General features: G+C 49.3%; 3 protein-coding genes across 3 annotated transcripts; 1 reads left to right on the top strand and 2 right to left on the bottom strand.

Annotated features, from left to right (window-relative positions):
* Positions 1 to 1,339: 1,339 nt before the first annotated feature.
* On the bottom strand, positions 1,340 to 3,320 carry FTJAE_9050 (ATP-dependent RNA helicase SUB2; the record flags this gene model as incomplete). Its single annotated transcript, XM_037355931.1, has 5 exons — positions 1,340 to 1,388; positions 1,443 to 1,700; positions 1,755 to 2,115; positions 2,165 to 2,575; positions 3,095 to 3,320. The coding sequence occupies 5 exons, from the start codon at positions 3,318 to 3,320 to the stop codon at positions 1,340 to 1,342; spliced, it is 1,305 nt and encodes a 434-aa protein (XP_037203883.1).
* A 3,213-nt stretch (positions 3,321 to 6,533) lies between these two features.
* FTJAE_9049 (uncharacterized protein) lies at positions 6,534 to 7,487 on the top strand (the record flags this gene model as incomplete). Its single annotated transcript, XM_037355929.1, has 2 exons — positions 6,534 to 7,110; positions 7,165 to 7,487. 2 exons carry the CDS (start codon positions 6,534 to 6,536, stop codon positions 7,485 to 7,487), a joined length of 900 nt encoding a protein of 299 aa, XP_037203882.1.
* A 1,146-nt stretch (positions 7,488 to 8,633) lies between these two features.
* On the bottom strand, positions 8,634 to 11,093 carry FTJAE_9048 (alcohol dehydrogenase; the record flags this gene model as incomplete). The annotated part of the gene is made up of 4 exons (XM_037355928.1): positions 8,634 to 10,308; positions 10,358 to 10,790; positions 10,846 to 10,886; positions 10,939 to 11,093. 4 exons carry the CDS (start codon positions 11,091 to 11,093, stop codon positions 8,634 to 8,636), a joined length of 2,304 nt encoding a protein of 767 aa, XP_037203881.1.
* Positions 11,094 to 12,385: the final 1,292 nt, after the last annotated feature.

Here is a 12,385-nt window from a genome sequence, read left to right as displayed (position 1 = left end):
TTCCCAGTCCCTTAGCAAGACCCCTGCTTGACCCATGCCCTGGACTCCTTCACCGTCAGATTTCGAAGGCGCTTATCCATACTCCGTAGATAGACAACTTCCATGCTCGAGAACGTGGCTGCCTAGCTACGTCCATGCTGGCCACAAGCTGTGCATATCAAATCAGAAGTGCCTTGGCCTGCCATTTAAAGTTAACGATGCAAGTGTCATCGTACTGTGTTGTGCTGAATCCTGAATACCGGCTTATACTCAAAGGCATTGTTCGAGAAGGCACAAAAAGCGCCTGAATTGAGTTACCAACTACTACTTGTATGTAATGTAGTCGGAAGCCGATATCGCTCCTTGTAAAGCCACGAACTTAATGACTTGCATGCTCAAGGGTGATTTGGAAATGCGAGTCTCATCGAAACCTGTCGAATGTTCTCTGGACACCTGAGGTACATGATGCATCCGAACGCATACAGGGGGAGAGGGGATCGCGATTATACATATACCCCACAAGATGAGCTGAGCCGCTGATCTTAACAGGACGTTCACGGAAAAAGCAGTGATGAATGAACCATCTCAAGTATGATGGGGACAAGCTGTCTGCTAGGCATGTCGCCGAACCAGTCAAGCTGTCGTGAGTACGGCATGTCTCTGCTGTTTACCTGTCGAGGAATAAGTGCCATCAGTACCGCCATTGACTTTGTGGTTCGTATACTGCCACTGTAAACATCATGGGAAGGTTGAAAGACGATGGGAATATGTGATTCATCTCACGAAGATTTTGATTGTAGTGAAGAAATTATTATAGGCAGCCCCCAATATACGCCAGCTTTGTGCACCATGCTGCACCCCCCCTTCATTCTTTATATCAGCGCGGTAAACTGGAAATGGCATCTAACCTACCTACTGGCTGGACTCACCTACGCCGACGGGAGGCATCGCTTCCCAGTTCCCGTTTTTCAATCATAAACGTGGCCGAGTGACGAATATGTGTTGAACCACCTGATCACTGCTGTGAAGCTACAAGTCAAAGCAGGTGAGTCAACTTCAAGGCATAACTGTTACGCGAGACCTACAGTGTAGCTAAATCTGCAGGTCGTTCGTTGGTGTTAGCAAGTAACACGCTTTAGCTAAGGAACAGCCTAGGCTGCTTATAAAACACGAGCATCGTAATACGAATCCATTGAAAAAAAATAACGAATACAATTGACCAAGATGAAATCGTTTGCAACTTTTGCCCTTCTCTGCCTCAGTCTTTCAGCGTCAATTTCCTAGCTCCTCACCAGCGGCCTACAGCAACGCAAGGCGTTCACCATTTGTTGCAGTGTGAACCACCGTCTCATCCAGTCCTTTAAGAGGCCATGTAAGTGCTGGCATCGACACCCTCCTTGGGGAATTCACTGGATACTGTTAGTCGTTGTGACAATGAAGAAAAGAGGAAGGAAGCAACATACGGAAGGGCGACTTCGAATCGCTTCTCGATCTCCTTGAGCACCTCTTGGTCTTGGTCGGTGCTGACGAATGAGATGGCCAATCCCTTGGTACCGAATCGCCCAGCACGACCGACTCGGTGCAGGTAGGAGCTGGCATCGTTGGATAAGTCGTAGTTGATGGCGAGGTTGATTCGCTCAATATCGATACCTCGTCCAAAGACATCGGTAGCAACGCAAATTCTCTTCTTGAACTCCTTGAACTCCTTGTAGCGACGAATACTGGATAATGTTAGAAGCAAGCACAACATTTAAGTGCCTGGTATGGCAACTCACCGTTCTTCCTGACTAACACCAGAGTGGACGGCAATAGAAGGAAAGTTACACTCTCTGAGGAGCTTGTCAAGCTCAGTGGCACGAACAGTGCTACGGACGAAAATAATGACCTGGTTGAACTGGAGTTCATCCAAGAGCTCGTTCAGCTTGCGATTCTTCTCCTTCTCTTCCAGCTTGATGTAGAACTGCTGAAGACCGTGGAGAGTGAGCTTAGTGTCCTCATCAACGTAGTGCTCGGTGGGGTTCTGCATGAACTTCCGGCAAATAGGCTTCACCTCCTCGGACAAGGTGGCCGAGAACATCATAACCTGCTTCTGAGGAGGTGTAGCACGGAAAACATCTTGCACATCCGTGCGCATATCTGAGGCCATTAGCGTACGTTGAAAGTTGGTTGCATGAGCGAGACTCACCAGGCTGATCAAGCATCTTGTCACACTCATCGAGCACGAAGATGCGAACACTGCCTAGACGTAGGGCCTTGTCACGAACGAGGGCCTTGAGACGTCCAGGAGTACCGACGATGATGTGAGGGCAAGTGTCCTTGTTCTTGAGTGTCTCCATGTCGGTCTTGATGGGAGTTCCACCATAGAACACACCGGTCTTGATATCGGGCATGTACTTGCTGAAGCGGTTGTACTCGTCACGGATCTGGTAAGCCAGCTCTCGGGTGTGGCACATAACCACGACGGAGACCTCTCCGTTCACAGGCTCGACCTGCTGAAGGGTAGCGAGAACAAAGACAGCTGTCTTTCCTAGACCAGACTTGGCCTGGCAGATGATATCACCACCGAGGAGTGCCTGGGGGATACAGGTTTGTTGAACTGTCGATCGAACCGATGTTAGAGTGGGTTTCTAAGAAGCAACGAACGACGGGTGTAATCTCAAGTGTCCGTCCATCGTCGCAGCTTAGCCATTGTATTCTCGCATTTACCATGAATATGGATTTGGAAGAGTTTGATATCGACGTGAGGTAAGGGCTCACAGGCCGGTTGGTTGCACAAGCAACCATAGCCTAGGAGCACCAAGAAGTGTCTTGGTGCCTCGCGTTTTCCTTGTTTTGCCCTCGTATATACCAGAAGAATCCGTTCGCGACAACGATTGACATATTATCCGCTTACGCATGATAATTCTGACAACAATGTTGTGGTTTTGCGGAGAACCACGTCTCTCACTCGTGGTCTTTGTCCGCCCGGATATGGACCATCTCTCAGATCCAGCCTTGACCGCGCCGACGATGACGATTGCGAAAAAAAGTGGCCATTTGTTCTTGCTTGCGAGATGGACGAACGCTTGAAGGGAGGGGATATGATGACTTAGGGTATTAAAATATCAAGACTGACCCTCCGATGGATGTTCGAAACCGCAGTCGCCGATGGCGCGAATTAACTCAGCCTTCAAAAGGAAATCGCGGAAACCGGTGGAATGAATGCCGACGTAGCTGCCCTTCTTGTCGACATTGTTGCCAGCAGCAAGCTCGCCTTTCTTGCCGTTCGAGGTGGTGGCGGTGGTTTCGTTACCACCGATCTCCTCATCGGAGTAATCAATGAGATCTTCTTCGTGAGACATGTTGACCGGGATTTACAGGTAGTTAGATGGTTGATGCGGATGCTATTGCAGAAGCTGTTCTTTGCAGCGAAGTTGCGATGACGAGTCTGACGCGATTACGTTCGAGTCGCGTCGTTGTAGGGTGTCGAAAAAGTGGCGCAGGCGTGCCGTTGAGATGGTAGAATGAGAATCAAATGTTTTTTTCAAGATGCAAAATGACGAAACGTGTCGGGAACCAGTATACTCGTTCCAAGGTTGGCTTGAAAGAGTCTTTGTTGAGGCTGAGAAGGGAGGTGCTAGAAAACAGGCGGGAGCAAGCAAGGTCGCTGCTGGCTAAAGAGGCCCGTGCGAAACTCTGTCACGTGACACACATATAGGCAGTGCTAGACATTTCTTTGCACTGGCGTATCACACAGCAAACTCAGGTATAGGTACCTTGAGGTAAGACTCAACCACCTCATATTTTGATAACCAGCAAAAATCCGCCATATCTCAGAAATCCCAATGGCGAAAGGCAAGGAACCAAAAGGTGTCCAGAACCGCATCATATACTCTAGAGCATCGTACCTCTATCAAACTGCCTCATATCTTACCAAACATTCCTCAACTGGGCAAGATGCTGCAGCAAAATCATCAGCCTCAAGCCACGGGCACAAGGTTTTCCCTCAAATAAGAAACGAGGAAAAGGCGCTGAAGAATTTGTCTCGTCTGGCCATTTCAGACCTGCGAGCTGTGACTCTCAAAGCACAAATACGGCGAAGTCCGGCTATGAAGCAAACTATTTGCAAGTTTTGTGACACTCTACTAGTCGAGGGTGACACCTGTACATCAACCGTGGAGAATGCGAGCAAAGGAGGGCGAAAGCCATGGGCTGATATCTTAAATATCAGCTGCAAGACTTGTGGTAATGTCAAGAGATACCCAGTCTGTGCCCCGAGACAAAAGCGGAAGCACATGCGACAGCTTGATTACAAAGAAGGCACAGAACATAGCAGCAATGAATTAAAAGTACAAGGGCCGGCTGCCCAGACAACATCACACGAAACCCCCATCTCGACACCAGGCCAAACGCCAGGCCAAACGCCGGGACCTTGAAGAAAACAAGAGGAAGCCAAGGTCGTCCAAGCCACGAATAGACTGACGTCGTGCTCAAGGACTAAGCCCAGCTTAAGTTGTATTCAGAGAAAATACGTCGCGCCAGAGACTGGGAAAGCTGCTTGAGTCTTGACTCAGCACATGATTGAACATGGAAACTGCACTTTTTCAGCTGCACTAGAACATATGTGTTCTCCGCTATATCCATCGCAGTTCAAGCTTTCTAGCTGGAGGTTGCCATCCTCTCATAGCATATTTTTATGCTGACAATAGACTACAGATCAGGGCTTTTGGGAAGCTGCCCGGCCTTAAGAAGAAGGCCGGGAGCACTGGAGAAGCTTATAAAGATATCGATGCTATAATTCTACCAAGCTCTTACACATCAGTCAGCAGGAAGCATAACTTCTTGTTGAGAGGATGTTTTTTTTTGGACAAAAGCGGTTTCAGAGCGATTTGCGATACGCCTAATGGAACATAACTCATGCTGAATTTTCGCCATCCCTTGTCAGAAAATCACTTTTCTGTCTCTCCCATATTGGCTAATCAATTGCTACTTTCCTGGCTGTCCAGCTTCTTTGACACTTTCCTCTCCCAAGACCTTGCTTGCTGCCATGAACCTGTCCATCAAGTCAGCGACTCTGCTTCATATATACACCACCATCATCTATTGGATTGAAAACACTTACAAACCGCCATGCCAACTACCAAGTCCACGCATAGCTTCTGCTTGGACACTTGTCATCCGTAGCAAGTTCTCGGTGTCGGACAGATTTGATGACAACTGTGCGAGTTGAGAATTTAGCTGTGCCTGGGTTAAGTTAGATATCATTATCAAATGCTGTTTTCATTTAGGACAGGTCCGCTCTGCCTGCCCGAGTCCTTAAATTCACACGATCAGGGAGTTGATTGAAAACTACCAGTGATGTAACAAGGGTTGAGGGAACTCACGAGTTGCCGTGTCTTGACAGCACTTCCACTAGTGGCCATGCTCTGTCGCACCTGTGAACCACTCACGTTCCGCGTCGCCATTGCTTTGTTGGATGTAATGTGGTAATTTTTCTCCCTAACTTCGAATCTCCTTGCGAACTGGTGAAACGAGATGACCTCTCTTTTGGTGAAGGATCGCCGGCGTCCCAGAATTCAGAAGAAGGAATACTCGGGAGTAAGAAAAGGACCAACGGTTCTTTTGCTGTATGCTCGTGTATGCGAGGCAGTCTTCTGGAGATGCAATTCTGCTGACCCTAGGTACTTGTAGGTGTTCAAGGTTGGTAGGCCTGATGGAACATACTTTATCTGGAGAAAGGCAGTGATCTGGGGTTTGTTTACAATAGCGATCTATACAGTACTTTACTAGCGGGTGATTGGCCCGTGCGTTTAACAATCATTGATTGGTTCCGCAATATGTTTGAAGCAGTCTGTTTCAACATTCAAACAACAGCTTATTTATAGATCCAAGGGCCGCACTTAACCGTTATTCAACTGTGCTTATCAATCTGTCTCTAATATATTCCTCTTCCGCGGTGTTTTGTCGCAAACAGAACCTAATATTTATTGGATGTAGTGGTTACCTTATATGATATCCCGAATCAAGTAAAGGGTGTCTTACAGCCTTGTTGACCTTCACCCGAGGATCCTTGGTGACTTTAGGCTGACAACTGAATGCTCACTCTGTTCAGGGATTTTTACACTAAGGAGCGAATAATGTCTGCCTAACAGCCTACAGCCTAGAAGAGCACTGTGATCGACAAAGTCCCCCATGTACCTTTCAGCTGTAGGTGTCCCTAGTGGTTTAATATCCTACTTCGTTTGTTCCTTCGACGTCATAACTGCTAACAACGACTTGGCTAGTGCAGCTTGTCTACGGCGCGAAGGAATTGAGTGTAGATCAGAGGATCGCGGTTTGCCAACTGTACGTAAAGGGCCAGATGATCCAGCCGTAGCGTAGTCTGGGCCTATTAGGATATTGAGTAGCCAAGGCTCAGTGTTGACTAGATAAATCCTTCTATAGACACGCGCAGATCGAAATACTATGTATGTATCTATATCTAGACATCAAGCCCCCCACACTAGCATTGTGACTTGATTTTAAGCTTAATTGAGACTTAATTTGTTATGTCATCTTTGCCTGCGTGTTCGAATATGAAAGCATTTCTCCCAATTTTTGCTTGGACCTCCTCGGCCATCGCATTTGATGGTGGATACGGGACGGGTGGAAGCCCTGGTAACATGAGCGAGCAAGCATGGCAATCTGCTTTCGAGAACCCCAACGCAACAGGTACCTATGAATTTGAGGCGTATAATGTATCGGAAAGATTCCCGCCAAACAAAACTGTTGACGGATGGACGGCTACCATTCGCGTAGCCAATATTACGGACGACCCTGAGGACGATACACCTTATCCCGGCATCGACATCAGTGTTCAAGCACCAGAGGGAATGAGGGTCCCAATGCTGAACAGCAGTCGTACGAACTCTTCAGACTGGCATGTGTGTGTTGCTTTCTGGGGACCCAGTCGCCTGAAGGATGAAGCAACCGGCGATGCACAACACGACGATGGAGACTGCAGCTCGTTCCTTGACGAAGACTGCCTACAGGCCTTGAACACAGAAGCAGCTGGATATTACTGGAGCGGAGAGGAGTGCGCAATGCTGCCACATATGCCAGTTAAATGTGAGAAGTATTACAAAGACTACGGCCCAACGTATGGCGGAGTTCGTAAGTATAGCTTCACAACCTATTCGAGCAAAAGGACACTAACCCCCGATATAGCTGGGGCGAATCTGAGTCAATTTGGCAGCGGAAAGACCTTGATCAGCCAACGTCCACAGACGGCTGGAAAATATAATGCGATGACCCAAGAGGAAGCATATGATTACGCTGTGCGTGGTGTCTGGACTGTGATGATCAACTGGGGTCGTCGTGATCACGACACGTATAGTCTAGACGATGTTTTACAGCCTTCGCTGTTGTGCCTGCGCACCAGGAACATCACTGGAGGCAGTGAGGATCCTAACGATGGCACAAGAACAACTGGCTATGTACCTCTGGCTGCTTTCTCAGCTTTGATGACCACGCTGTTGTTGGCATATTGAGTCGAGGTATACAGTAGTAAAGTGGCTCTCTGCCGGATGCTGAGAGGATCGGGCAATGGATATTGTTGACCATCAGGTTGCTTCTGGCTTGTCCTTCAGGTAGATAGATAATTCAGCTCATGATACCAATGGTTTCTCAAACGTGATATAGAAATCTTTGACCATCATTTCATCACTTTTCTCTTCCATACTACTATTTCGTATCTATATATATTTCCAATAGGAATGCTCCCAATGCCGTGGATGGCTTTCCTATTCACATTCCACAACGTCTCGCGATGAACAGATTTAGCCAGAAAAAGAAACAACCATCCGTAGTCTAATTTGATTGTGTAACCCCACCAAGAAAAACAATGCCTATCATGATCCCTCCTCATTTGCTAAGTCCGTTTGACCTTTCATGACATGTCCACGCAAACTTCTGGAGGGCGCTTCAACAATCAAAGGAAAACAAAGACTTGCTCCCAGCTGGTGCAATGCCTTTGATCTTAATCCACCCACTTCCTCGTTTTTCCACCGGCACATTCATTATTCAGTCCCAACCTGTCCTTTGTAAGGCGGGCTTTGCTTTCTCCGAAATTCTCTTCCTTGCGCGAGGCTGTCCCAATATGTCAAAGCAGAACCAAGACTCGGGCGTCTCATGAACGGAGCCTTGAATAATTGAGAGCCGATTATATGCTAAAAGGCACCAGTATATCTTTCCCAATTCCAATGCATTATTACCAAGGATAGACTACTTCTGTTTGGTTGTTCAATGTATGTACGGATTGTATCGATAGGAATAATTAAAAAGACGTCGTGTCTGAGAATAGTCCAAAGTGACTGTGACTCTTGTCGTGTCGTATCGTGTTTTCGATGGAACTCGGGCGTATGATAAAACAAAATGAAATAGGGCCGTCCTCGTCGAGGTGTGTCGTATAGTTGTTCAAGCCAGATGCATAGATGTAGTACACATGGCCTCAACCGGGCTTCGCGACGGGATCAATAAATGATCCCGTTCAAGCGATGCAGAAAGCATGACCGGAACTCCGGAACTGCGAAAACAAGAATATCAAAGCATTGCTGGAAAGGCGTCATGGATGGAACCGTGTGTTGGAACCTGACGTCCTAGGTACTCCGTTGAATATTATCGCCGTGTAGAGCGTCCTAACGCACACCGATTGGCGGTCGTGGAGGCAAGCTGCCTTGACTGCTGTTTGCAGACTGTTCCGAATCAAATTCACCACTGCCCGCGCTGGCGCTCGCACTACCCGTCAGACTGCGAACATTCCTAGGCTTAGTTTGGTGGAGGGCGCTCACCCCAATATGTTGTTCAACTTGCTGTGGTGCTACTGAGTTACCGTGACCAGGTGGGTGACGAGGGACAGGTTGGCGAACACCATCCGGCGGTGATGGTCGGCCGTTCATGCCCGGGCCAGGACCGTAACCGCCGGGAGGCGATCCCCGTCGGCTACCGCCTCGCATGGATGGAGTATAAGGATTCCCGGGAGACTGGCTGGCGCGCCGGGGATAGGCACCATTCATCCCGGGAGGTCCACCGGGACCTGGGCCGTACTGCATCTCGTCAAGCCTTGACGCTGTTAGTGAGTTTGCTCGAGAGCCTGCGTTCATCGCTCCACGGTCAACGGATCCATAACGATCCGAGGAACAGCTCATGAGGGGGTCTTCCAGGATGTTTTCAGAAGTCATGGAGCTGTGACCAACTTGAGAAGATCGGTTGCGGCCGAAGTTGGGCCTGAATCGGCCGCCTCGTGTAGGAGGCGGCATGTCATCGGGATTACGGCGAAACTGCCCAGGGCTTGGTCCTGGAGCCTTTCGATTCTTTCTCGATGTAACGCTCATCATATCGAAGTTGTCTGGATCGATCAGCGGAGGGCCAGGGTTGGCAGTAGGATCAAAGTAATCGTCATCGTCATCATCGTCTTCGTCAAACACCTGCTTGCTGTTGCGCATAGGATGAGGGCCACGACGAGGGCCAGGGCCTCCAGGAGGGCCAGGTGGCGGTCCACGGCGCATTCGCATTTCTTGCTCACGAATTGCCATTTCACGCTGCCGTAAGGCCAACTCTCGTTCTCTGAGATTAATGTCTGCTGGGTCACCATTGACGGATGGCTCGGAACCTTCGGGGATATCGTCATAAAGAACGAGATGAGAGAATTCTTCCAGGTTAGTCTCCTCCAATGAGCCTCTCCTTGAAGGCTGACGAGATCCAGGACCGTTCATCGGAGGAGGTCGACCATAACCATTGGGTGGTCCGCCATTCATCGGGGGCGGCCCACGGCGCATACCGCCTTGGCTGAAGTTGGAAGAGTTCCGAGGCCTGGGCTGGCGAGGGGGGATACCATTTCCGTTGGGCATACCGTTCATCATGGGTCGATGGCTGTTCTGTGAAGGCATTCGAGGCACAGGTGCCGCGGAGGGGGAGGCGGGTGGTATGATATTCGCATTCGGGTCGCCAGGTTTGGGTCTGCTGCGGTTGACCAGGTTAAGGTTATGAAGAATCGAGTAAAGTGTCTCGATACGAGGAAGGGAAATATTCGAGTCTCTAGCCAGTTTGACGGGCGATCCTAGGTACGTCTCAACCTCCATAGGTCTTCGAGCAACGTAATCCTGCCACATTATGCTCTCTCCGGAAGCTTTGGACATCTCATCAATCGTCTTCTGCTTGAAATCGGGATCAAATTTGCATCCATTAGCATCAGCTAGACGAAGCAGCTCGTCAATGACCTCCGATACCATGTCCCTAACGCCAACCTTTTCCAAGAGCGAGGCATGGTTGGGAGTTTCGAAGATAACGCTAATCGGATGGAACGCAATAGGACTGTAACGTCAGTTAGTTGAGTTTCAAGGCGTTTAGATGAAAGACGAACCCTATCACTCTCTCGTATTGCTGTTGGCGGATATTTGGCGAGACTTTGCATTCCACTTGGCCAGAACTAAGTGTCATTGCTAAGGCCTGTGCCATGTCCTCCTGTATGGTTTGTGGGATATTGTTCGGGTTATTAGCAGGACCAATCCAGATGTCTGCTGGCCCTTTATGTTCAAATTCACTCTGGCCGAGTTGTGTGAGCTCAGCGCCTGAAACAAGCGATAGGACGACATTGGTAGGAAATCGCTCCTCCAAAGCAGCTTCGACTCCGAGAGTATGTGTTGTGTTGACGATGATGCATGTATGTTGAGGGGTGACGACCGAATCAATGACTGAGGCGAGATCATAGACATCAGGTAACGCCTTGACGCAGAGTACGACATAATCGAATGGGCCGTCTCGAGCGCTCGCGGCATCCTCGGGATTTCGAACAACTTGAAATGTTATCTCAGCATGCTGGACGAAGGCAAGGGAATTGTTTAACTGTACCATGTCGAGGCTTGAATCTCTCGTTGCCAAATATTGGGGATCTTGATTGACAATCAGCATATTGTTGGAGTCATAGCGCATTGGTTCACAAACTTGAACGAGATACCGTATTGTGCCACATGCTCGTAACCAGACTTCCAAACGAGCGTCACATCACACGCGTTGGTGGCCTGGAGCCTCCATGATAGGAACGCCGAGACGGGATTGCCTCCCACTGAACAGACTGACATTAGCTCACTGTTGGCCATGATGAGCGACAAGAGTGGGACGCTGCACGAGCAACCGTCCTGACGGTTGACGTGAGGATTTCAAGACAAACGAGTGTAAGGAATACAAGAGACAGAAAAGTTTTTGAGAGATTGTGTCAACTGATGAAGGATTGAGTGGGATCAGTTGATCTGAAATGACGCGACCGTCCACTTCTGGTTTCTGCGTGAACTAACCCTAGGTATGAAGGGAGAATTGTAAGAGAAGAGACGACAAACCTGATAGAATCTTGAGCCGGGGCGATACAGGCGCCATAATGTCTGGCGGGTCCTAATGTGGAATAGTGGCCTTGTCCAGTCTGAGGGTGTAGCGGAGCGGTTTCTAACGACGGACCCGTAGTCTTGGGGCGTATATTGGGTACCACAACACAACAAGATCGGGACTGATGGAAGTACCTGTCTAAGCAAGGATATGTACGCTCAAACTGACGATGATTGTCGTTTATTGTGAATAGCGATGCGGGCGACGAGGATCAAAGACGATAGCGCAGCTCAATTGTGCATGTAGCGGCTCGGGAGAGGAAAGCTATCGAATGGGAACGAGGCCAGCGAGGCGTCGGTGGGCGAGAAGACGGCAGTGATAGTGACAGCCAGCCGTAGAATCAACGAGCGACAGGGCCTAAATCGTGGCGTACCAGGGGGAAGCACAGCGGCGTCTCGTGCGTCAACTGTCGATAGGCAATGAAGGAGCAAGAAATCTACAAGCGGCCAGTAGTGAGTGTGATGAGTGGGACGAGAGCTGAGATGGCCTCGGTGGACGGTGCACCAAACGGGGTGTGGGAGATTGTCTGGGGATTGTAGTCGGACGGACTGTAGGAGCGAGAGTGGGCTGAGCTGAGAAGCTGCAACAAGAATTGGGTCCTTGTTCAAGCTTAGAAATCTCACAGCGGGCGCGGAAGAAGCTGTGCGGACTCGGCTCTAGGAGGATTTATCGGTACGAGTACGGCGGGCCACCGATTGTCCCTTTTTGCGATCGACTACGCTTACAGCTTCTGCGCTGCCTTGACTAAATTAATCAGCTTCGGGTTGATGAAAGAGAGGGTCGCCTGGTCTTTGGTGTGTTGTGTTTCGCCTGTAAAATGATGATATGGCCCGTGAATGATTGGGCCTCGATTTGAATTGAGGTGGCAGGGGGGTAAGGCGCCGCCGAGAGAGAAAACTCAAGTAGTGCAGTGCCTACCTGAAGTGTACTTGGCAGAGACAACCACTGTAATCTCTCTAGGGACCGGGATGTTGAAGATGTTCTGGAGAGGCTAGGCTAGACAATTTTGACA

This window comes from Fusarium tjaetaba (genome assembly GCF_013396195.1).
Source record: "Fusarium tjaetaba strain NRRL 66243 chromosome Unknown NRRL66243_c0000201, whole genome shotgun sequence".
Lineage (NCBI taxonomy): Eukaryota > Fungi > Ascomycota > Sordariomycetes > Hypocreales > Nectriaceae > Fusarium > Fusarium tjaetaba.
The sequence above is the reverse complement of the archived record's forward strand: the minus strand, read 5'-3'. Positions and strand labels throughout refer to the sequence as shown.